At 35.8% G+C, this 26,634-nt stretch overlaps 1 protein-coding gene across 1 annotated transcript in view; it reads right to left on the bottom strand.

The window, feature by feature from the left end:
• LOC140167579 (transcription factor ETV6-like) overlaps positions 1-26,634 on the bottom strand; it is a 53,330-nt gene that overhangs the window by 12,728 nt on the left and 13,968 nt on the right. The window contains exons 2-3 of the mRNA XM_072190878.1: positions 4,769-5,032; positions 856-1,083 (exon numbers count right to left, since the gene is read on the bottom strand). Coding sequence (XP_072046979.1) covers positions 856-1,060 — 205 coding nt within the window. The 5' untranslated portion in view covers positions 1,061-1,083; positions 4,769-5,032. The remainder of the gene's footprint in view (positions 1-855; positions 1,084-4,768; positions 5,033-26,634) is intronic.

Here is a 26,634-nt window from a genome sequence, read left to right as displayed (position 1 = left end):
TTTCTTTCTTCTTATATAACGTAGATATGTTACATCGAATATTTAACGTCGAATAAAAAGTCTGTTTATCCAGTTATAGACGGGCGTAAGACCAAGGAGTAAGAATCGCAACTTCGCAAATTTTAATACGCATTACAGGAAAGGATAGGATAGGATAAGATAAGACAAGATAGGACAGGACAGGACAGGACAGGACAGGATAGGATAGGATAGGATAGGGCAGGATAGGATAGGATAGGGCAGGATAGGATAGGATAGGATATAGGAGGATAGAGGAGGATAGGAAGCTTTATTTCACCACGGCGGCCCAAATCAACAAAGTTGTTTTTCCTTGGGGCCGTGGACATTAAGAAAATACAACATACAAAACATAAAGTACATACAAGACAATTATGATTTACATAAAATTATCTTTAAATAGATCTAAGCAAAGGTTATATAGGCCTACGCTTAGTTTTGAAAAGTTTTGAATAGTTTCATCCAAATTGTTCCAAAAGATTGGACCTCTGTTACGTTTCTTGGTCGCCTTGATCAAGAACAATACCGGGGGTGTACTCGAGTTTTGCATTTAGACGGGATCGGGAGTGTGCCGATGGAACTCCGAAACCCCTACCCATGTTTAGGGATTTTTACCTAAAAACAGCCGATTTTACAGTTTTTGACCATTTTTTTAAAATCGAGACCAATGTTTATAATCGAAGACCGATTTAAAAAGACTAGTTTGCGTCTGACGTCAGGGCAACGGCGCGGTGTGATTGGTTGCTGACCTGCGCAGTACGGCATTTTTGGTCTGGTTGACAGGACGTCATACGCAAATTAGTCTTTTCAATTTTTATGACATTATTGTATACTTACGCACTGGAAGAGGCGAGCAAGCACTTAGTATAGGCAGTGGATATGGTGCAACCTGCCCCTGATTTGGTGACACCCTCGTTGGCATAGGCACTATGTCACGCCCTGCAGTTACGTGGTTGAAATCCCAAGGGAAGGCACTCGCTGATGGGATACTAAAAGCCCCCGGACCGGGGCTCAACGGATAAAATGGAGAGGTAGGATCCATGTTTTCTTGAATAAGTTGAAAATCTGTGCATGGGATGGAAAAACGCAAAATATAAGTATAACGAATATGGTCGATCATACATGAACACTAGTATATTTTACATTTGCAATGAATGTGTGACTATATGCTATACAAAAACATACATTTGCAATGAATGTGTGACTATATCATGCTAATACATTTGCAATGAATGTATGACTATACCATGTTATATACCTCATATATAGATTCCTGTCATCTGATTGGTTGAAAGTGCAGTCATTGAATTAACTATGCCCGCAAAATGAACTATGGACCGGTCCATGGAAATGAACTATGGACCGGTCACGTGCGTCGTGGTGCGTCACGATCAAACTGCGCGTTTTTCCCAGCGTAAAACGATATTACGCACGCGTTAATGTTTTCACGCGTTATAATTACGCAAAAATCGCAGATTGTAATCTGTGTGCCGTTCGCATTGAAACTATTAATTTCTCTTCCCAAAATCGATGCTTTTAACCAAACAGATGACAAGAATCTTAAGATTTGGTATATAAAACAAATATTGACTGCTTTTTATACGCCTCGGGGCATAGTCATGGTTTTGAGATCACCTTGGGCCTATAATTTTAACCATGCCCCTCATAGCAGTCAATATTTGTATACCGTACTATACATACATTTGCAATGAATGTATGACTATACCATGCTATACATACATTTGCAATGAATGTATGACTATGCCATGCTATACATACATTTACAATGAATGTAGGCCTATGACTATACCATGCCATACGTACATAGGCTACATTTGCAATGAATGTATGACTATACCATGCTATACATACATTTGTTATGACTGTATGACTATCCCATGCATGCTATACGTATGATATGAATGTACCGGTATGACTTTACCATGCTATACATATATTTGCAATGAATGTATGACTATGCCATAGTATACATACATTTGCAATGAATGTATGACTATAGACCCTATCGAATACTACATTTGCAATGAATGTAATGACTATACCATGCTACATACATTTGCAATGAATGTATGACTATACCATGCATGCTATAAATACGTATGAATGTATGACTATACCAATGCTATAACATACATTTGCAAAGAATGTATGACTATACCATGCTATACATACATTTGCAATGACTATACTTACATTTGCAATCATTATGAATATTATACATTATACGAGAGGGTATCCAAAAGTTTTTGACATCATCCAGAAGGAAAAGAGCTATATTGATGAAATTTTGCCAGTGTAATCACTGGTCCTTATGTACATTATGGTCCAAAAATGGTCTCATTATTATGTTTACTTTCTTTACAGGTTGCGCTAGATGGGCAGTAGGCGCATAACCTTTTCATGATAAGATCCTCCACTTTCTTGAGTTTTTTCACTGTGGCCACATCATCTGTAAGTGATGGACGTCCACTTCTTGGCTTATCTGTGAGGGACATGTGGCCAGTTTGGAAATTCCTTTTTCAAAAAGTAACAGTGCCATATGATGGGCAATCATCACCAAAGATAGCTTTCATTTCATCATATATTTTCTGAGTATTGCAGGCCTAACCCTTCATATGCAGGAACTGAATCATGCTGCATGCCTCAATTTTCTCCATCTTGTAGGTTATGCGCCTACTGCCCATCTAGCGCCACCTGTAAAGAAATAAACTTACTAATGAGACCATTTTTGGACCATAATGTACATAAGGACCAGTGATTACACTGACAAAATTTCATCAATATAGCTCTTTTCCTTCTGGGTGATGTCAAAAACTTTTGGATACCCTCTCGTACATATCACTGCAAAAACAGTGTTTGAAAATCGAGGACATTTGTTTAGAAAGTTAAATGTATAGCAAACATCTAAACACAAAATAATATAAAATGTGTTTGGGATCTAAACGTTAAAGTGTTTAAATGATAGACATTTTACTTTCTAAACACAAAATAATATAAAATGTGTTTGGGATCTAAACATTAAAGTGTTTAAATGATAGACATTTTACTTTCTAAACACAAAATAATATGAAATGTGTTTGGGATCTAAACATTAAAGTGTTTAAATGATAGACATTTTACTTTCTAAACACAAAATAATATGAAATGTGTTTGGGATCTAAACATTAAAGTGTTTAAATGATAGACATTTTACTTTCTAAACACAAAATAATATAAAATGTGTTTGGGATCTAAACATTAAAGTGTTTAAATGATAGACATTTTACTTTCTAAACACAAAATAATATGAAATGTGTTTGGGATCTAAACATTAAAGTGTTTAAATGATAGACATTTTACTTTCTAAACACAAAATAATATAAAATGTGTTTGGGATCTAAACATTAAAGTGTTTAAATGATAGACATTTTACTTTCTAAACACAAAATAATATAAAATGTGTTTGGGATCTAAACATTAAAGTGTTTAAATGATAGACATTTTACTTTCTAAACACAAAATAATATAAAATGTGTTTGGGATCTAAACATTAAAGTGTTTAAATGATAGACATTTTACTTTCTAAACACAAAATAATATAAAATGTGTTTGGGATCTAAACATTAAAGTGTTTAAATGATAGACATTTTACTTTCTAAACACAAAATAATATAAAATGTGTTTGGGATCTAAACATTAAAGTGTTTAAATGATAGACATTTTACTTTCTAAACACAAAATAATATAAAATGTGTTTGGGATCTAAACATTAAAGTGTTTAAATGATAGACATTTTACTTTCTAAACACAAAATAATATAAAATGTGTTTGGGATCTAAACATTAAAGTGTTTAAATGATAGACATTTTACTTTCTAAACACAAAATAATATAAAATGTGTTTGGGATCTAAACATTAAAGTGTTTAAATGATAGACATTTTACTTTCTAAACACAAAATAATATAAAATGTGTTTGGGATATAAACATTAAAGTGTTTAAATGGTAGACATTTTACTTTCTAAACACAAAATAATATAAAATGTGTTTGGGATCTAAACATTAAAGTGTTTAAATGATAGACATTTTACTTTCTAAACACAAAATAATATGAAATGTGTTTGGGATCTAAACATTCAAGTGTTTAAATGATAGACATTTTACTTTCTAAACACAAAATAATATAAAATGTGTTTGGGATCTAAACATTAAAGTGTTTAAATGATAGACATTTTACTTTCTAAACACAAAATAATATAAAATGTGTTTGGGATCTAAACATTAAAGTGTTTAAATGATAGACATTTTACTTTCTAAACACAAAATAATATAAAATGTGTTTGGGATCTAAACATTAAAGTGTTTAAATGGTAGACATTTTACTTTCTAAACACAAAATAATATAAAATGTGTTTGGGATCTAAACATTAAAGTGTTTAAATGATAGACATTTTACTTTCTAAACACAAAATAATATGAAATGTGTTTGGGATCTAAACATTAAAGTGTTTAAATGATAGACATTTTACTTTCCAAACACCAATCTGTCCTCGATTTCTCGTGTTTTTAAATTTCCGTGTATATTTATAATGAATGTAAGTTAGTATTGTAAGACTGTCTGACAATACATATATTTGCCATTAATGCATGACTATACACATACATTTGCAATGAATGAATGACTATATCCTCCTTTCCCCTTATGTGGAAAACAAAATAAAACCGATTTACATAAGAAAACATACACTTACTCAAATAGATATATTCCTTAGAAGTCGTTTCTCCTGTTTTGAGTTTTTAAAGGAGACGAGATAAGACTATTTACGTGACGACACTCATCTTTGCAGCAAAGTCTTCATGATCCATAGATAATCGTCTGGTTTTTTATATAGTGTAAAAACTTGTAAAACAAGTCCAATTTCTGACTTGTATTCATTGGCTGGTATGTAGCTAGCTTTGGAAGTTAAATTGGTTTTCTGACTGCAACATAATTATACAAGTCCAAGTTGGTATACCTGTAGGGGAGAGCGGGGAGTGTTCGCCCTAGGGGCAGGTTCGCCCACCCCTTGTTTCTCAGCACTACGGCTATCGGGGAATTTGGTGATGGCAAAATTAGGTGACATAGGTCATTATAAACCTCTCATATTAGCTACTAGACATATAGGGACGTGTTCATCGAACTGCAGCTAAAACAAAAAAATTACACCAAAACGTAATTTTTCTTTGCATTAATAATGTTGTATTATCATTGATACATAAATACAGATGGTTTTAATGGAAATCTGTATTGGGAACATACGGGATTTGTTAAAGATTTAATGCAGTTATAAACTCCTTATTCGATTTGTATTTTGCATACCCTGAAGAAAATACAAAAATGTGCACAAGGGGCACGTTCGCCCTTTTGAGGATGGGGCATGTTCGCCCTATATCTTCCCTGGGCGGACTTACCCCAAACTGGAGGGCGGACCTGCCCCATCAGCGTATTATGCAAAATATTGATAATTATACCATTAAACAAGGTAAAACTACTGAAAAGCATGTTTTTTTAAGTTATGTGGTATCAGTATTACTCATACCACCGTTTATGTCCTAATCCATAATGCCCCCGAAGTTGTAAACATGGTACGTTTAAGCTCACTTTGGACCCCTACATTTTACCCTGACCCGACCCCTGCAACAAATTTAGTGATTTCCCCAGAAGAGAATGAATGCCCTGTATACTCTTGCTAAATGTTAGAATTGAATATGTTATAGTTACGCAATGTTTAGACCTTTTTTGTGATTAGGGTGAACTTACCCCACCATATGGGCGAACCTGCCCCAATATGGGGCAAGTTCGCCACTTTGCAAAATGTTATTGTTTGCTCTATCCTGTTGCTATTGTAAGGCCTATAGTTCTGGGATTGTGGTCGTATATAGCTAAGACATAGGGCTTTCATATGGGCTAATCAGGTCATCCCTAACCTTAAAATTGACATCGCTAGGCTGGTCAGAAAAAAATAGGGCGAACACTCCCCGCTCTCCCCTATATAGAAAAACAAAATGAAACAGACAATCAGTATTTGGATTCATTCCACAACCTCAGTTCCAAATCTTCCAAAATAAACTTGCTCATGTGCTCTTCTCTGCTGATATCAGAACCCCAATTTGTGATTTGATGAATGTCCTCAACTGGAATAAACTGTGTAAAAGGTGGACTACAAACCATCTCCTTCTCATGATTTTTAAATGCCTCAAGCATGATGTACCATCATATCTTCATTCTCAGTTCATCTAATGTTCATGATGTTAGAACTCGGATAACTTGCAGTCAATCATGCATTACTTTTGATGCCTTCTTGGAATCCGCGGAAGCGTATAAAAGCATAGATCATCTGATCTATGATAAAAGGCGCTACAAAGTTGAACAAGCATAAGTTTGCCCACAATAGCCCGTTTCAATTCAAGGCTATAACATATCAATATGAATCATAATTGCACAGTAGGCCTATGTATTAGATTGCTTTGTAGTTAGAATAATAATATAATTATATAATCATAATGAATAATTATGATGTTAAATTTGTTTTGTATCAGGGTCTCATGGGAAACCAATACCAGGGCTATGACACTCACCTCATTTGCATGGCAAAATTACCCGTCTCCTCTGCAGCCAATTTGGTTTCGCTCGATCGAAATCAAGCTGGTCACGGAGGAGACTACCCTCCTTTGTGTTTGTTCATTTGTGTATGGAGAGCCCTTTTTGGAGTCTATAATGACTTAGGCTACGCTCTCAGCTAGAGTCCGACGCTGCATTGTACTAGAAATACCTTTTTGTGAAATCGCTATAGAGCCAATCGGGAACACGTATTCGTTTTGAAAATATAGCATTAAAATTAGTATCACCCTTGTGGCCCCGTGCAGTGGAAAACCTTAATTCTTTCATTAAAAGGAAATGAAAATTAAAAAACACGGATCTACCTGTGCACCTATAAAATGGGCACAGCAATTTGTCTCAAATATGAATGAATTTTAAGAAACATACGGGATATGATGAACATTGACCTGACGCCATGATAGTAGGATCTATTAGTCTACACCACATTTCGCCATAATATATTCTAGAAACGCTTGCTGTTGGAATAAGAAAAATTTTAATTGTAATTATTGCACAGGTCACGGCGACCCTGTGACCTTTCCGGACTAAAAGCCGAGTGGCAGGTTTTTCAAATAAATATTTTCTGTGTAAAAACTGTACCATCAGATAGGTAATGGATAATATGAATATTAACTGTACATCTATCACAACAATTTTTGATAACAACTTGCGTCACAATTGATCTAGTATAGAAGGTAGAGAATTTATTTCAATCTTATATACGCCATTTTTTTTTTGGAATTAAGTGAGAATTAATTCTGTAAAAACTGCATTTTTTTAATGTAATTTTCACATTAGACCCGACAAAAGATTACCCTTTTGTTGTTATGATAATCTAATCTTTTGATTTTGTAAATAAAATTAGGGGTCTAATGTGGATTTAGGATGCAAACTGGAACAATCCAATGCCTTGTCAAAATCATTTGCTTCAAAATGGAGTTCGGATGCACTTCGTAATACAACTTCCGCCACTGCGGGAAACCACATGCACAGCAGAGCACATGGCCGATATCAAAATCGATTTTATATATTGTGTATGTAGGCCTATTCATAGGACCCTCGTATTAATTGTCTCTATGCGCTTGAGAATTCAACAATATAAATAATGGTAGCTTTATTATAATACACATTAATGTTTTAAGCAGATAAAATTCCAAAATATGATGCAGTAATGAAGTTGCGATTTATTAATATTATAGGTATAAATTTTCACGATGACACTATCAAGTTCTTCGTGGTCGAGCGGTCTAAGGCGCTGGACGTATGGTATACGTTATACTAGCCAAAGCGGTAAGCCGTGAGTTCGAACCCCGCCTCTGCCAAACTTTAAAAGATTTAACATTAAAATTTTACTTTTTAAAAATTTCATATTGGGGAAATGTGACTGGGAGTATTTATGTATGGCGTGGAGTGGTGTGCTATTAGTCGTTTTATATACAATGTATATACCGTATTGTCATAATACCAATATTTGTCATAATATATGATGAGTAATATTTAGCAATGCAACGTAAATGTGCAGTTCATATGCACAAACGAATACTGATCTTTATGATATTCAGGTTTTTGTACATCACATATTACATGTCACATAGGAGGTCATACGTGTTGACCTTCATCTATTGTATTTGTTCATCTGTGTATGGAGAGGATTAACGCCATTAAAACTCCATCAGTATTAGGGCGTAGTTCAGTGAACTCACCGGATTGCTGTTCCAAGTACTTTGATAATACAGATAATATGTATTAACGGGTCAAGGCGATAGCATAGAAAAACCTAACAAATTATTCATAACACTTACGTAATCAATCGACAGTGCGGACACTTTTCATTGGCAAACCACCAAAATTTGTGATCTTTTAGCGTTGGAAAAGAAACCACGTGAATAGAGTGCCCTCTCAAGAATATCAACTCTCTGCCAATACACTGTAAAATCAGTGTCCCGGGAGCAGTGTTTAGCCATTGAACACATTCTTAGCTTCGCTTTGTAAACACGTTTTAACATCAAATTTCTAAACATCAATGTTCAATGGCTAAATATTATATGATATCTATCAATATACTCTATAAACATGTTTAATATTTCAAACACAGGTCTGGATTTACCTTTTGGGGGCCTGGGCCAGGCCAAAATTTGGAGGCGCCAAACCCCAGCCCAAACTCACCGTGAGGAAGGCACTCAAGTGGCTAATTGGTTTACAAATAGGGCGCTAAAAAAATTAAATTCAGACTTTTTGAAAAACCCAAATGAAGGTGGGGTTTTGCTATGCAGAGGGTCAGTGCGCGCAAAATTGTGCAATTTTACCCGATTATGGCCCAAAACATGGTGTTTTGGGGCTAAAGAACATGCACAGGGCAATTCTAACCCATCCGGCCCTGATACAGACAGTGCGAATGAGGTCCAGCCCCAGGGGGTCCCCTGGGGGGTCACTCCCATTGTGGCCTGTACACCATCCGCGATAATGAAAACACGTAAAAAGGGTAGTTTTTCGTGGGTAAGCACGATACGCGCGTATCGTGTTTAGGGTGTCAAAAACATGAAAAATTGGAAAAGGGTAGCAAAATTGCAATTGCTAAATACGCGGAAATGAAATTTAGGGTATGAAATTTGGTGTTAGAAATAAAATCCCTGTTTAGGGTATTTAGCCAAGGGTTAAATCCATGTTTAGGGTGCTTTTCAAAAGTTGATTATCGCGGAGGGTGTACAAGCCACAGTAGTAGTGACCCCCGGGGTCCAGCCTTATCATGCATAATAGGCAGCCGATCGTGGAGGGGAACTCAGCGTTTTGAGACTTGGTGATATGTTGAAATAATAAATAAATGTATATAGATACATAAGGTTTCAAAATAACACGCGTTAAAATTAATCGTTTTAACAACATTTTTACCTCAAGCATTGCCGTAGACATGGGGGTAGAGGTCATCCGGGGAGGTCGGTCTAAAATCCATTAAGCCAGTTAGAGGAAGGCTCATACCCACAAATGTAATGCGCCTAATATAAACCGTTCCCTGACAAAGTCGCCCAAACTTATCTGCACCCATGACTCTTCTTGAACAAATTGCGCGCGGAGTGCGCGAAAATGTCAACATTAAAGGATATATTTAATGTCTCGCTTTAAGGGATCCAAAATGAGCGTTTATTGCGTTTCGACAGTATTTTTTGTGGGACATGAGAGCACCTCAGACCTATCGAATTGCATTCTGAATACGAAGCATGTCTTTATGATATCAAATAATTTTCATTTTTTTAAATCACAATATAATACCTATTTTATGACAAATTATAAAAATTTGATATTTTTCAAATTTTTGATATAACAGTCCTCGAAGTAAATTATATAAATCGAATGATATATTCTTAAAGTGTATGTAGCTGGGAGGAAAAGCCGACAGTCAATTGAAAATTTTGACCTTTCATATTGAAGATATGGATTTTTTTCCCAAAAAGACCTAATTTGTTTTGGTGTTTTGGGAAAAAATCCATATCTTCAATACGAAAGGTCAAAATTTTCAATTGGCCGTCGGCTTTTTCATCCCACCTACATACACTTTAAGTATAAATCATCAGATTTATAAAGTTTACTTCAAGTACTGTTAAATATCAAAAATATCAATTTTTAATGATTTGCCATAAAATGTGTATTAAATTGAAAAATACAAAAAATCAAAATTATTTGATATCAGAATGACATTCTTAGCATTCAGAATGCAATTCGATATGTCTGATGTGCTCTAATGTCCCAAAATAAATACTGTCCAAACGTTCATACCCCAGCCCTTAAAAGCGTCTGAAAATCATTCTTCGGGGATTTGCAGGATTTAAGCGTCATAGGTTTATAACTGCTAACGTTCTCCCGGAAGAATGACCTACTCAGAAGAAACGCCGCGGCGCGCCGGGTCTCGTAATAATAAAAGTATGGCGCAGCCCCGCAGCGCGAACAAAATAGGGCATACATTGGTGGGCAACGGGGTTAAGAATAAGCGCACTTTTTATACAAGATTAGAGCTTTGTCACACCACCATGACCAAAGAGGTCATAATTAAAGTGAATATACGGGTAAAAGAAGAGGCCTAGATCCAGTGGTCCAGACGATTTCAGATACATGCAGGCGCGTAGCAGGCGGGGGGACAGGGAGGATTCAGGGGCCCGAACACAAAATTAAATAAGGGCTGATAATGGAGAGCAGGGCCGGATTTTTATACCATTGGGCCAGATGGGCCCGGGTCCAGATGGGCCCAAAATTGCCCTATGCATCTTTCTTTTAACCCCAATAACGGCATGTTATTTGGTCAAAATAGGGCAAAATTGTAAACATTTCCGCGCTTCGCGCGCATTCAAATAGCAAAATTCATGTTGATCTGGGGCCAATATAGTCTGAAATTGAATTGAACAAAATATGTTAGTCCCTAGTCCCCCTTTAGTTAAACCAAAACTTGGCCACTGACTTGAGTGCACATGCCTTTCTCGGCACGTGAGTTCAGGGCCTCCAAATTTTGGCATGGCCCAGGGCCCCCATAAGGTATAATCCCGCCTGGTTAAAAGGGTCCGTACTTCTCCTTGTCCATGGGCCCCTGATGCTCTTGCTACGCCCCTGGATCCATGGCACTGATTTTTGTCAATTTACGGTCCCGATATATCAATGGAACCAGGGGAGTTATCAAGCATGACTATCAGGTGAGGCCGGAATGCCGTTACAGGCCGCGCCCTTGCTTTCTGACTCTCGTCCCGAAGCTTTCCCTTGCGGGCCGCGAGTCGCGACTGACCGAAAAAATGGGGACAAATGAAGCATCTGTCGGTGTAGCCAAAATTTTGGATATATCAGAGGCGCTGGTAATTTTCGGTCACGGATTTTGGTTGAATTTTCTCGCAAATGGACTAATTACCACATACAAGTATAGTGAAAGCCTTGACTTAAACTATACCCAGAGGGAAATTACCAGTGGTGTCTATGTCTCACATCACGGACTACCCAATAGTTTTTTCGTGAAATAAGTCCAGAAATACAACTCACCTATATAATAAACCAGATAAACGTCACTAAAACAACTCAACTCACTAAAACTCAACGCGGTTGCCGACTGAATATCACGCAGACCAACTTTGAAACTATAAATGATGCACATATGTCACAAAATAAGATTAAGACGAATCTCTCGACGCAGAAGTTGAATACGTCTTCTTTAAAAGTAAAACCGATTTTGAAACAAATAAAATGCCCAGGGTATAGGTATGGTTGAGAATATTACCATATAAATAAACATTGATGCATATGACCAACCTGGAAAATTCGAATGGTATATGTTCATTGGTGCATATTCTTCCTTGTTTCGATCCTAAAAACCCCCTCAATTCGCTACTTGCACGGTTCCGCCATTATGCACTATGTGCGGGGAGAGCCTCGAACTGGCAGCATACATGAAAGGAAGAATTATGTAACCTTACACAGAACGTTATGACTAGTTCAATTCCCATTCATGTATGCTGCCAGTTCGAGGCTCTCCCGCACATAGTGCATAATGGCGGAACCGTGCAAGTAGCGAATTGGACGAGACCTGTGCCATACTTTTTGCCTCTCAGGTCCGATTTCTCGAAGCTTGGCTAGTGGTCAGGCTTAGTAAACCACCAGGCTTGTCCTGTTCCGTTTTATTGATTTATCTTTCTAGGTGACGGATACGATGTGAAATTGAAAGCTCTGGTATATAGGACTAATTGGGCTTAAGGGGTACTACACCCTGTGGTAAATTTGTGAACTACTTTTGTATTTTCTCAAAAATAATAACACAATGGTAACAAGTTATGTATATTATTGGGGCAAGGAATCCAATTACTACACTGAAATTTCAGTGACTCACGTCAAGCGGTTCAGTATAATATAGGAAATGAGGTACATCCTAGCGGTACCTTATTTCTTATCATAAATAACGAACCGCTTGTCTTGGGTCACTGAAATTACAGTGTAGTAACTGGATTCCTTGCCCCTATAATATGTATAACTTTCGTTACCACTGTGTTATTAGTTTTGAGAAAAATGCAAAATAGACACAAATTTATCGAGGGTGAAGTACCTTATAAGCCTGGTGGCTTTTGAAAACTGACCACTAGCAATGCTTCGTGAAACCGGCCCTATGAGGCCATACAATCATACATACTCCAAATATTCGACGTAGACACTATAACAAGCTCGTCTATCAGGGCACAGTTCTTTAACCCCAATACATGTGTACATTCATTGAATGACCTTTGAAATTTTGGGTACAAAAACTCATACTCTTATTTGTGATTTGCTCCAAAATGGTTATCTTTATACCAAATTTGAGTTTTAGGCCTATTTCGATTCCTTGATCTGATTCATGTATTTATTATTTTGTTTAGTGTGGTATTATCATACTTAAATTCTGAGACTTGACGGGGACAGTCACTTTACTCTCTCGCACCTTACAACACCCAGAACGCGAGTCACTCACTGCCTATTGGCACATTCTCCGATAAAGTGTTCAAAAAGCCAAATCTGTGTCGCCCATAGTTTCAAGTCGTATTCCGACTTGTTTCGTCAGAAAGAAATGACTTTTATTAATAATGATATAACTAATACTTAGGAGTTGCTTTCTAAAATGTGTGGGACTAGAGGTTGTAACATGCCTAGAAAGTATAAAACAATAAAGCTGATTATGCATATCCATTGTTTTCCTCCATGTCGCCAGCCAAGTTGCGTTCCGTATAATGTGTCCCTGTTCGCTATACATGCGCGCATAATAATGGATTATAGGTTCTTTTCATTAGCTGGTATCATGCCCTAATTATAAAGTATAAAACATCACAACGCAGGTTATTAAATTTTTCCAACAGGTCTTTGAAACTATGTCGCCAATATTGTTCACAGATACGTTACCATATTTCTAATGGATAGCAATCTGTCAAAATAACTAGCTATATGAATGTTCTCGATTATGTGATGGATCAAGCAGGCTCCATTATGTGGTACATAACACAATGGTTTCAAAGTTTTAAAAAAATCAGGTCTATTAATGGCACAAAATCCTGACGTTACGTTCATGTCGTCACAGATACGTTACCTAAATTCTACTCCCTCGGAAAAAACGCTGTGATAAATGAAGCCAAATACCATACCAGACTTTAGTACATTGGGTGATGACTGATCAAGTATGGGTATTAAGTCGGTAAGTTTTTACACTTGCACGATTAAGACAAAAGTGTGAAAGGGCTTCACAGATACGTTACCACAGATACGTTACCCCCAATGCGTACAAGTAATATTGCTCAAAAATGAAGTATTGTTGACAAATCACCCATGCATTGTTTTGTGCTCTGAAACTATTAAAGTTTACGATTCTGAATGATTTTCATGAATTCTTCGTGGTTGGAATTTTGCAATTCCCGAGGCCAAACTTGAACGCTTTATCGGAGAATGTGCCTATTGTTATACAAGGCCCCCAAGGCCCACTCAGTCAATTAATTAGGCACTGGAAGCAATTCGGTGTTGAAATGAGCAAAATGTTTAGTTACACCACAGACCTTACACCTTTTCACCTTTTCAGAATTAATTTTCTCGGCCAAATTAAAAGTAATAATGTTAACTTTTTCAGTAAATGTCAGAAAAAACCATAAATGGTTGATATTGTATATTTTTTCCAAATCCTGGTGTTAACTTAGGCGTAAAATTGATAAGTCTTCTAGTGCAAATTTTTCGATTTTAACAGGCTTCAACTTGGCCCATGGGCTTTTGGGGGGTCAACGTTTTAGCTTTTCAAAGTAATATAGTTCGCTAATGAAGGATTTTCCCATCTGATGTACATCATCGGGGGCTATACATCTTAGTTTTGTCAGGATTTCGGTTTTGATTTAACCATTTTCCTGTTCAGATCGATTTTTTTTCAATATCAATCCGTAAATATATGTGATGCGATCAAGCAAAATCAGTCGGAACTCGGAAATATTAAATTTTCAGTTTCTTGTAGGATAGTAAAAAACATTTTCAAAGCTACATTTTGAAGAAAACCCCATTAAAATTGAACAACCGGTTCCAAAGATACGAGCAATTAAAGTGTTTGCAAAATAAGAGGAAACAAAAGGAACTAGACATTGTGCTCACAGAGCACGGCCCTTAACCAGTGATGTTGATCTTTTTATGACCTTTGACCTAGAGTTGTTTATGCGATATTTGTATCACCAGCCTATGGTTCATGGTGGTGACGACATTGTAAGGCTACTATGTAATTTACGGGAGCAGCAGCATTTTGAAAGTAATTGGGGAAAGAAAGAAGAAGAATCAGACAGAAAGACAAGACCTAGCTTAGCTAGGTAAATACACAGATATCCTTGGAAGGCTCTGTAAAGATTGTTTACCGATCTTTACAAAACCTGGCAAGGACATACCTATTCTTAAGGCCGGTTCAAAGTGTATATTCGAAGGCGAATATTCGACTTCGAATACTTTTTGGTCGTCAAAATATATACGGCTTCGAATATAAAACTATGAACCGGAGAAAGATATATTTCTACAATTCACAGCGTTGCCCGACTGTTAACAAGTATTGCCCGTTGACCTAGGTAAGCAAAATTTCGAGAATTTCTTTAACGTAGTCAATACAATAATAGGTAAACTCAATATTGAACTACTGTCATGATTTAATGTCTGTAAAATAAAAATGAATAAATTAATTAATAAGTTAATAAAGAAATAAATAAGTCAATAAATAAGTCAATAAGTGGCCATGCGTATTAAGTGGAGATGTAACATGCGCGCGACATTTTGGGGTTCATAATATAGGCCTACAGCCTATGTAGTTAAATTTGGTGTCAAACTAAAGCTTGTGATGAGACCAATACAGTAAGCATAATAAATGTTGTAAAAAATTATTAACATTTGAATAATTGGTATATAATTAGCATAATTTGCGGGGTGGAGGACGATCAGGTGGAGCAAATTGAATATAAGTGACCCCCAGTGGTCATATAATGCAAGAGGTCCATTCCTTTTTTCACATTTTGTTTACAATTCACTTTAAACTGCATACTTTAACACCATATAATCATATTCCAGGTAATTTAATTTGCTTTGAGAAGCAATTTTGCATATTTTATTTTCTGTAATTATCAAACACATGGCTAATTGTTATCTAATCAAGTATAACATTATGATTATAATTATAGGCCTATTAATAGTAATGCGTTGAGTTTTAAAAAGTAATATCCGCCTTTTTTTTTTTTTTTTTTTTAAATTTTATACTCGTTACAAAAACAAATCAGCATGGAAAACATTTTTTTTTTTGTCAGAGGCAGATATTTGGTCTATTCAGTGTCATAAAGCTACAAATAGACGATCTTTTAAAATAATTTTATATGGCTATTTCTTTTTCAACCTTATTGTTTGTATTTGTAATGTTCACACAATCTGACAATGTCCCAACTTATACCTAATGTGAATCGAGCCATTTAACATGTGCTTGTAGGACAACGATTTTGAATGTTAATTGTGATATTTTAATTCCCCTAGAACACCACAGTTAAGCGTCAAGTCCAAAATTGTAAGTGGGTTTTCTTTTATTTTACCTCATTATTTCGTTAAAACTACTCGAAACCCCTCCTAAGAGTTGTTACTGATATACATTTCATAATTTTGGGCAAAGAATAGCCAAATAGTTGACCGAAATCGTATATTTGCACCAATATTTGACTGAAATCGTATATTAGCATTACCGCCCCTTTGTGGCTTTATTGCAAGCCAAAGTGCTGTTAAATGTGAAACGAGATTACTTGAAATATATATTTCAAGAGTTGAAAAAGTTTCAACTCTACGAATATATTTCTGAAATATGTCTATCTGATTGGTTGATGGTCAAGAGGATTACGGCATCCTCAAAGTCTCTTGCTGTAATTCTCTAATCGATATCTATTATAGGACCGATCTTTTGAAATCCATACAACCGTGTCAAATGAAATAGTCTCGGATCATAATTTGTGCACGATACAACGTTGATACTTCAGATCTCGGAATTTTATTTAAAATAGGCATAACTTCACCTTGAACAGGTTGAATGCTGGCAAAAGTAGATAAAATAACTATGGGTCGAATTTACATTAATGTCGGGATTAATGTCCTGGGCCAGGATAACACGTAGGACTCCTTGGCATTCTAAAACAATACTTCACCAAATGTCCTTGCTTTAATTTTCTCATTTAATTTATATTTATTCTAATTAATTTCTTTATTCACTGGCTCTGTGGTAAATCCAGTATTGCCAAATATTTCTCGTCCATTACCCGTGTTAATCTATTTATTTATTAAAATGCACCATCTATTAAATTCCTGTAATACAATGTATATAGTCCTAGTGTATTTGATAACAAAGTTGTTTTTATTTTTGATTGGAATTTGGGTTCCATAGATTTACAAGGGGTCAGTTTTTACACGATTTCATATAGGCCTATAAAATATGTTTGGGCATGGCGGAATTAGTATATGATTAAAAATAGACATACTCTTAGGCCCCCTTTTTTAATGTTTGTACATTATTAATATTAATAATGTACAAAATGCAAACGAATGTATAAATATTTGATTGTTTTGTAAACATTAATTTTAATGTTTACTCATAATTATGTCTGGAAAAAAAAAAAAACTAAGGAGTATCGATATTTCCTGGGAAAGTGGATCAGATGAGCAGTGAGTAAAAACATTCGCTCTAAATGTTTATTTGATTTTTATTTTTTATGAATTTATTAGGCCTACTGGTAAAGTGCAGAAAAAAACTCCAAACGCACTCTAGGATTTTTCATTAGCAGCAGTAGAAATTTCTCTTGCATAGATTTTCGGGTGATCTCGCTTGGATTTAGCAAACAATGAACCGTTCACTTGTACATTTGTAGGTTATGTTTGTAAGCCTAAATATCATATTATTTGCATAAAACATAACTTAAGGGCTGGGGTATGAACGTTTGGACAGTATTTATTTTGGGACATTAGAGCACATCAGACATATCGAATTGCATTCTGAATATGAAGAATGTCATTCTGATATCAAATAATTTTGATTTTTTGAAATTCGCAATTTAATACACATTTTATGGCAAATCATTAAAAATTTATATTTTTGATATTTAACAGTACTTGAAGTAAACTTTATAAATCTGATGATTTATACTTAAAGTGTATGTAGGTGGGATGAAAAGCCGACGATCAATTGAAAATTTTGACCTTTCGTATTGAAGATATGGATTTTTTTCCCAAAACACCAACAAAAATTAGGTCTTTTTGGGAAAAAAATCCATATCTTCAATATGAAAGGTCAAAATTTTCAATTGACGTCGGCTTTTCCTCCCTGCTACATACACTTTAAGAATATATCATTAGATTTATATAATTTACTTCGAGGACTGTTATATATCAAAAATTTGAAAAATATCAAATTTTTATAATTTGTCATAAAATTTGTATTATATTGTGATTTTTTAAAATGAAAATTATTTGATATCAGAAAGACATGCTTCGTATTCAGAATGCAATTCGATAGGTCTGAGGTGCTCTCATGTCCCACAAAAAATACTGTCGAAACGCAATAAACGCTCATTTTGGATCCCTTAACAGCATTGGAATGCTATTGCCTGCCAGGCATTTTCCTTTTTCTGGACGTCTTTATATAGGCCTAGTCCCTTACTTTTATGTCATACAAAATGGGTACGCTTATACCGCACTAATAACGTTTTCTTTCAGTTCGTTATCAGCCATTTTGGAACTATCCAGGCGTATTTTGCACAACTGTGCAGGTTAATTTTCATTTGGGGATTTTAGAAATCATCGTTCGTCGAACGATATTCAGGTGACCTCTAGCCTTTCATATAAATCAATAGTATCTCGCTATCAGTTGCGCGATATTTAATCCGATTCAACTCGGCGTGTCATCATATTTTATTCGTTGCCGTATATATTTTGACGTCACAAAAAGTATTCGACAACGAATATTCGCCTTCGAATATTCACTATGAACCGACCCTTACTATAATGTATACTTTAAAGCACACATAATGAGGAATGATCAGCCCAATTATTATTTTACATGGCTCATTGAACCACAATGGGCTTGTAAGGACTATATATATTTGCTGTATGGATGATATATTTGTGTGCAAATCTATCATGGGGTAGACTGCTTTGCATTCCTTTTTAAACAATTCATACCATTCCATGCATTAAAACACAACACATCCACATCCCCAGTGACTGCCCTGCCCAGAGAAAAAGGATAGATAGCTGTTGGATCAGAACAGGATTGGTGTATTTTCCATGGTGGGATAGAGGGATAATAAATTTAAATGGTCTACTACAGTAGACTAATCATGGGGTCATAGGGCCCCCTAGTAAATTATAGTGAAAATTACGTTTTTGTTCATTGTCCGTAAGTGGAAGAACTTTGACCGCAAATGATCACGTGACATTTGTGGCACCACCCAATGGTCCTAGTGCTCAACTATGGTCAACATGGCAAAAAGCATATGGCTATGATGTCCGATTTAAGGTATTTGGTTACATGCCGGAAATAACCCCTAAATGACCTTTGACCCCAATTCTGTGTACAACTTTTAGACACTGGCTATAGACGATGCATGTGTGCCAGTGACGTCACGGTGCTATATAATATGGGGAAGGGGTAGCATTTTAAGTGAAAAACACGTTTTGGGCTATAATGACCTGGACATGACATTTGCGCCAGACATTTTCACGTGACATTTGTGGCACCCCCCAATGGTCATAATAACCAAATTTCGTCAAAATTGACAAATATGCATATGGCTACGATGGCTCATTATAAGATTGGTAGCAGAAAGAAAGAAAGAAAGAAAGAAAGAATCAGAATCTAAGAAAAGAGACCCTTAGCCAAATGCCATTTGGCTAAGGTAAATATTCCTTTGTATGGCTATATCTCAAAATCAATATTACCGAGTTCCGACTGATTTTGCTTGATCGAATATCATATGGATGAATGGTTCTGCAAGTAAAAAGGGTGAAATTAAACGGGAATTCTGATAAAACTATAATATATAGACCCGCACGATGTGCCTTACAGAGGTGGGGAAAAAGATATAGCAACGCACTGTGGTTTTATCTGACATTACTGCAAAAATACAATTGTTGCTTTTTATTTGACCGAGAAAATTAATTTCAAAGTAAAAAGGTGTATCTCAGAAAAGTGTTGGTTTCAACACGTATCGATCGACTTCAGCAGGACTCTGCATAATAATGAAAGGATCCACGCCGTTATTGGTGTCAATTTTGACACCTGGCACAATAACACCAAAAGTGTTAAAAAACAACACCCGTGGGTACCTCTATTGACTCCAACCGGTGCACTTTAAACACTCGAGTTTTTGCAGTGTATTTAAAGGGCATTTCGTGATCCACAGCCTCATCCCCAATATTCTATAAAAAAAAAGTTGAGATTTTATACCACTGCAAACCTCTGGCCACATAATGTACAAAACATTTCTTGCAGATTAATTCGTATAGCAAAAATATCGTCAAATTTGTAGGGCCTCTTAGTTACAGGGAGTTACAGGGAGCAGGGTAATCATGGTAATACACATTTATGCCTAGGCCTATGTAATGAAATTATTAGTTTCCCGTCACCCGCCCGCATCACCTTTTCAATTTGACCATAACTTTCATTATTTTCGCCAGCCCATTCGGGGCTGGTACCTGTTTCAGGTTTGGGGTCAGTTTACTCAAGAGATTATATTTTAGTGGTATTGGAATGATTTTTTTTTTTACTTTTTGTGGTTAAATTTTTTAAAAATATTTTAATTCGATTTGTTAGGAAAAGTAAGTATGTTTTGCCGTTTCAACGAACGAAAACGAGTGAGTATTACCAAAGTTATGTTTGAACTAATTAATTATGACTTTAAAAGTTTAAAGGCCTAAATGTAACAATAATAGTTAATATATATAGCATATGGTCAGCAGAAGAAAATCTGACATCACCTATGATGTCATATCAGTGTCCTTGACCGGGGTCCTTACTCCTTGACCACTGAACAGCGTGATATCATGTTGATAACAGATCTAAGTTCATCATATCCCCGGATCATATCACAGATTCTCAACAATCTGTGATCATATGGACCATATTGATGTGAAAGTAGTTATCTATCATATCCTGTGTCGTTTTATGGATAAAAATGACTCAAAATGTTTTTGATGAAATGGTTGCTATCATAAACATCAGTTTTGTCTTTTCAACAGGAAAAATCCGATGCAAAATAAAGTTTTTAGGGCCTAGCTATAATATGGGCATAATTTATGCATATAGTATTGAACAATGTACCCCATTTGACATGCACTTATAGATAAATAAATTGTCTTACTTTATTAATTTAATAACTTCTTTATTATAAATAAAATGACACATAACTATTTGATTCATAAAATTACATTCAACAAAATGATTGAAGAGAAAACACACAAGGCACTAGGCAGACTGTTATAGAATGGAGTATGTAAGATGCCATGTCCATAGCTTCGCAGGAGTTTCCGACTAGCAATCAACATGATCAGCACATTCAGAAAAACACAGTTTAAGAGTGAAGATTGTAGTGAGTAACCAGTCCTTTATAAATGTGCTGGCCACTATCTATTATAGTAGGCCTAAACTATACATTGCGAATTAATTAAGTTATTTTAAAATAAAATGTACATGTAAGTTAACTCAAACCGGCAGTGTATATATCGAAAGCAGTGAAATCGGACATTCCTAAGCGAAGATATTGAGTTCGTAAGTTCTGGTATTACAAAATTGGAAATTGAGATATCGTGGGTAAAAAGCTGAAAAGACAAAAAACCCAACGACAACAACAACAACAACAACAACAAAACAAACAGACCAGAACAATTTGGAGTACATGTAATGAATTAAAAGAGTTGACATGAGATTAGGAATTAATGTTTTCTGCTGTTTCAGTGTGCATGTTCTCATCGTTGATGGTTTGGTGGACTGTCATGTAGATGTAAGCGTGATCCTAAAAATGCCTTTCACATTGACCAAAACTAATTACAAGACCTCTTCTACATTGAGGCTGGCTTTCCCTTTTAAAGGGAATTTTATCATAAAAAGTCAATTATCTGAAAATCGAGATGGAAATATTCAATTCAAGAAACATTTATTTCACAACTTCAAAAATACATAGTAATAAAATAATCAAAATTGAAACTCTCAAAATGTCTGACATCCCCTGCTGATCATAATCAGCAGTTTTTCTTAGTTGTAGGGGTAGAGGATGTGGTAAATAATAGAAATTTAAGGATTACCTCATCATGTTTCTAGTGATTACAAAAATTGCAAATTTCTTTTCATTTTAATAAAACCAAATTCAAATCTTTTCTCAATCTGTTGCAAAATGTCTGTAATGATGATCTAAGCATTAATACCTGTTTTGAGATGGTCTTTCATCAACAATATAGGTAATAACCATGTAAATGAAAGTTTTGACAATAATGAAATTTTCCAAAATAATGAATAATGAAATTATGACCTAATATTTCACTGAAAAAATGTGACGGGAAACTAATCATTTCATTTCATTAGCCTGAATAAATAAATATCATGCATAATTCGCAAACGCAAAATCGGAATCAACTCAAATGTTGGGAAGAAGCATTTTTCGTGGCTATCTACTGAAAAATGTCATCAAAAGAGGATGCTCGGATCACAAAATACTCCTTTGATTAAGGCAAACATACCGGGAGCAATTGCAAAACCATCCAGAGACAATGAGTATAAAATCATTTTAAAAAATCAAAGCGAGAATCAAAAATTTCCCTCTATTAAAAATATACGATGAAATTTCCTCTATAAAAATCCAAGCAGCATGCAGCTGTGTCGCCGTGCCCTGTTGCTTATTTTAGATGGTCGCATAGATTTACTGCGGCTGCTAGTTGTTTTATGTGGGGGTGTTTGTGAATTCATACCTGCGTAATGATCGCTGATCTGCATTCGGGATTTCCCCTATTCTGTTTATGAGCCATTAAAGGGATATTTAAAAAAGAATGGCAGCAGCGGGTATTTCATTTTGCGTGTTTGTGCAGCCTGCCTGATCCCAGCGCAAGCGTAAAAAAATTAGAATTATTTATAAATTGATTCATTTTTAAAGGCCCATTCAGTGATCCCAGCGCAAGTGCAAAAAAAATAAAATTGTTTATAAATTGCTTAAAAGTGAAGGATAAGTCATTCAAATTGTCATTCGGTATTTTTGAAATGATAATTTTGGCAAAAAACAAAGAAAACAGCAGTATTGATGAAGTTGAAGCCCTATTCAAATACATAATTTATTATACTGTCAGTAGGCCTATATATAAATTACAGATTCGTGTAAATGCCTTATTTTGTCTTAAATGCATAGCTTTCGGCCGAACCACTGCACTAGCAGGTAAAATCTGAATTTGGATCATTTTACGATCATCCGGATGAGCAAATCACTGAATGGGCCTTAAGGGCTCGGTCACCCACCTTTGCACAGGACATGAGAGCACATCAGACGCACCTAATTGCATTCTGAATACGAGGAATGATAATTTTGAAGACCTAAAGATTTTTTTTTTCATTCGCAATATAAAAATATTAAAAAAAATATCAAATGACAATTGACTTATCCTTCACTTTGTATTCAGTGATCCCAGCTGAAGTGCAAAAAAAAATTGGTATTTTGAAATGAAAAATTTGGCAAAAAACAAAGAAAACAGCAGTATTGACAAAGTTGAGCCCCCATTCAAATACATGTAGGCCTATAGCTAATTTATATACCGGGTACTGTCAGTATATAAATTACAGATTCATGTAAAATGTCTTTATTTTGTCTTAACGGCTTTCGGCTGAACCACTAGCAGGCTAAGTTAGCATATCTATGACAATGACAAAGTAGCCTATACCAAAATCTGAATTTTGATAATTTTTACAATCGTCCAGTTCAGTAAATCATTGAATGGACCTTTAAGCAATTTATAAACAATTTCATTTTTTTACACCTTCGCTGGGATTACTGAATGGGTCTTTATGTTAAGTATAGGCTAATAGTGCAATATTAATAGTTTAGACCAACATCAATCGGTAATTGGATACGGAGATCCGTCACCCGGAAAAAGCACATTACGAACAACGCCACACAGTGCCACTGTAAATGATCGTCGACCATGGGAGACAAACATGGGGTAGCTTCGGTCAGTGGGGTAACTCGCGGTCAATTTCTTTTTTCAAATGGACATATTTCCAAACAGCAATATTGTTTTTAGTCATATTTGGTGTCAATTTGTTAAGAAATATGTTTGAAAGAAACAATAGTCTCTCATGTCCAAATTCCTCGAAATTGGCAAAATAATTGGGATTTTTGACCAAAAATGAGCATTTTTTACATCATTTCAAAAAAATACATAAATAAAAATCGATATTTGTGAACAAGAATGTGTGCTTGCTTAATTTTGCAAGGGGTCAAATTTCACTCTGACCAAAGTTGCCCCAAATGCGGGGTAACTTTGGTCAGGCTATTTTAACCCCTCAGGCACCCTTAAAATTAATAAAAAATCGTTTTCAAATTCAAGGTGTAGAAGGAACCATAATGCCCTTAGAAATATAATTGGTTTTGTAGGGAAGCAGTGGTTTAAAAACTCTGAAAAGTGCCCAAAGTTACCCCCATTTTATGGCATTATTTAGGCAAGGAGGCACGGACATGCAGAAGACTACTGGGACTGAAGTGAAGGGATAGTATGGCCGTTCCGTTCATGGGGAACCCTCAGGGGTCCCGAGAGAGGGTTCCCCAGAAGACGGAAATGTTGGAGAAAATAAGGGGTCATAATCCCCATATCGGGGAATCTAAAACGTTGTCCGATAAGCCATGCGAATAAACATTGCAAGAAAGTATGGCCACAATATGTTTTTATTTTTTTTATTCATGAAGGTGAATGGAATGGGACAGGGGCGTCCCCTGCTATGGGGCCGGGGAGCCCTGGAGGGACGGAAAAAATCAGCAAAAAAATGTTTAAATCGCCCATTTTTTTGGATATTTAATATTATTATACGTTTTCTAAAATTCTATCTACGAATAAACATGCAAGAATGGTGACAACAATTGGTTTATATTTGTTTTATTCATGAAGGTGATGCATCTGCAATTAATGGGAAGGTCGAATACATATTGTGACAATTATTGAGAAAATTAATTTGAACAAACACATCTGCCAACAGCTGTGATCGGTGGTGATTTTTTGTGGAAAAGGAGCTCCTTGCCCATTTTGCCCTGTTCTGTTTCATTTTTGTCAGAGGGGCACTTTTTTCTTTCATTTTTTGTGTGCCCCCCCGCTGGCTACGCTACTGGTTAATATTAGAGTCAGGGTTATGTTAAGGGTATATAGGTTTAGGGTTACGGTTAGGATCAGGGTTTAGGTTGTTAAGGTTAGAGTGAAGTTTAGCGTTAGGTTATAGGATTAGAGGTTATATAATTGAAGACCGAACTCCCGCCCCCTGCCCCCTCGTTACGCCACTGAGAATAGGGTTAGGGTTTAGGGTTAGGGTTATGTTTAGCATATTGCGACCCATTATGCTTGCAAAAAATAAATACACACCCGGGAAGGATAGAGTTAGGGCTTAGGGCAATAGCGTTAGCGTATTACCCATTGCGGCCCATTAGGATGGTTACAAAATATAAATACGCAACCGGGAAGATGATATTTGCACCGTACCTGGAATTTAAGCGAAGTGTGAGTGATGAAACATAGCTATGGCGAATATTACCCCTCCCATCCCGAACACGTAAGAATTTCAATAAACTATAGATAATTTTCTAAACTAAATGTTTTGCTGCTCCTATAGACGTTGTGCATATGTACTGAGTTTGCATTTAACAATGTATGCAAATTTGTATACTCAAATCTAAATGCATTTAACAATATGCCCCCCTTTTTTTTATCCCGGAGATAGAGATTTAGGGCTAAGTTTAACACATTTTCGTGAAGTTGTTACCAATTTTCAAAAGATTTGGGCTCCAGTATAAGTGACATGTTTGTATTTTTGAGGAATTTCCAAAGAAGACCCATTTTTAATACCAAAATGCACATGCACAGGGGGTTATATTCGGCCCGTTCCCGTATGGTCATTAGCCCCCCCCCCGAGGTCCTTTACGTTTTGTAATGAGTTTTTGGCGGAGCCACAATCTTTCCCCGCCAGGCATGCCATGAGGTGACAACAAGATTTGGCATTTGAAACGTTTTCGTAGCCTATATAACTGTTTTCTACCCATTTCCCGGGCCATTTTTGGACGGTAACTAAGTGCCCACACATGAGTGCCAAAATCGCGTCCGCCCTTTCGAACCCTGATGCAGCCAAAACTTGTTGGCTTGGCAAAAAGTGAATCCCAGCAAAAACAAAACGTTTCAATAACATTTGCAGAAATGTCGAAAATAACATTTTCAACACGAAATAGAATAATTTAATACTCGTCTATTTCGTTTACAGCGGGAGGACTTCCTCGTCGTCATCAGTGTTGTCAGCTCTGATGTTTTCTTGGAAACAGCCCGATCTTCGTCGAAAGCGTACGGTAAGCGAATAAACAAGTAGTGTTGAAGTCTAATTTTAAATTATTCTCGTGAATCTGCGATTCTATGTTTTCGAAACTGTTTAAAAGTTACCACAAACATTGTAACATAATGTTATTTGTTAAGTGTTGACAAAAGGTTTTTTTAATGTTTGCAAATACATGTTTTACAATCAAACATCATTTTGAAACACAAAATTTCATATGGAATGTTTTAAACGTTTTGTACTCGACATTTACAGTTAAAACATTTAAATAACCTTAAATGTCAATAGCGTTAATTTAAAAAGATATTTTGTGTTTGCTGGAATATGTATTCACTCCCAGTGGCGTAATCAAGGGGGGGGGGGGTCAGGGGCCGGTTCCCCTCATCATGACATTGCCGTCG

Source organism: Amphiura filiformis, chromosome 13 (assembly GCF_039555335.1).
Source record: "Amphiura filiformis chromosome 13, Afil_fr2py, whole genome shotgun sequence".
Lineage (NCBI taxonomy): Eukaryota > Metazoa > Echinodermata > Ophiuroidea > Amphilepidida > Amphiuridae > Amphiura > Amphiura filiformis.
Note: the sequence above shows the minus strand (reverse complement) of the source record. Positions and strands in the feature narration are given on the sequence as shown.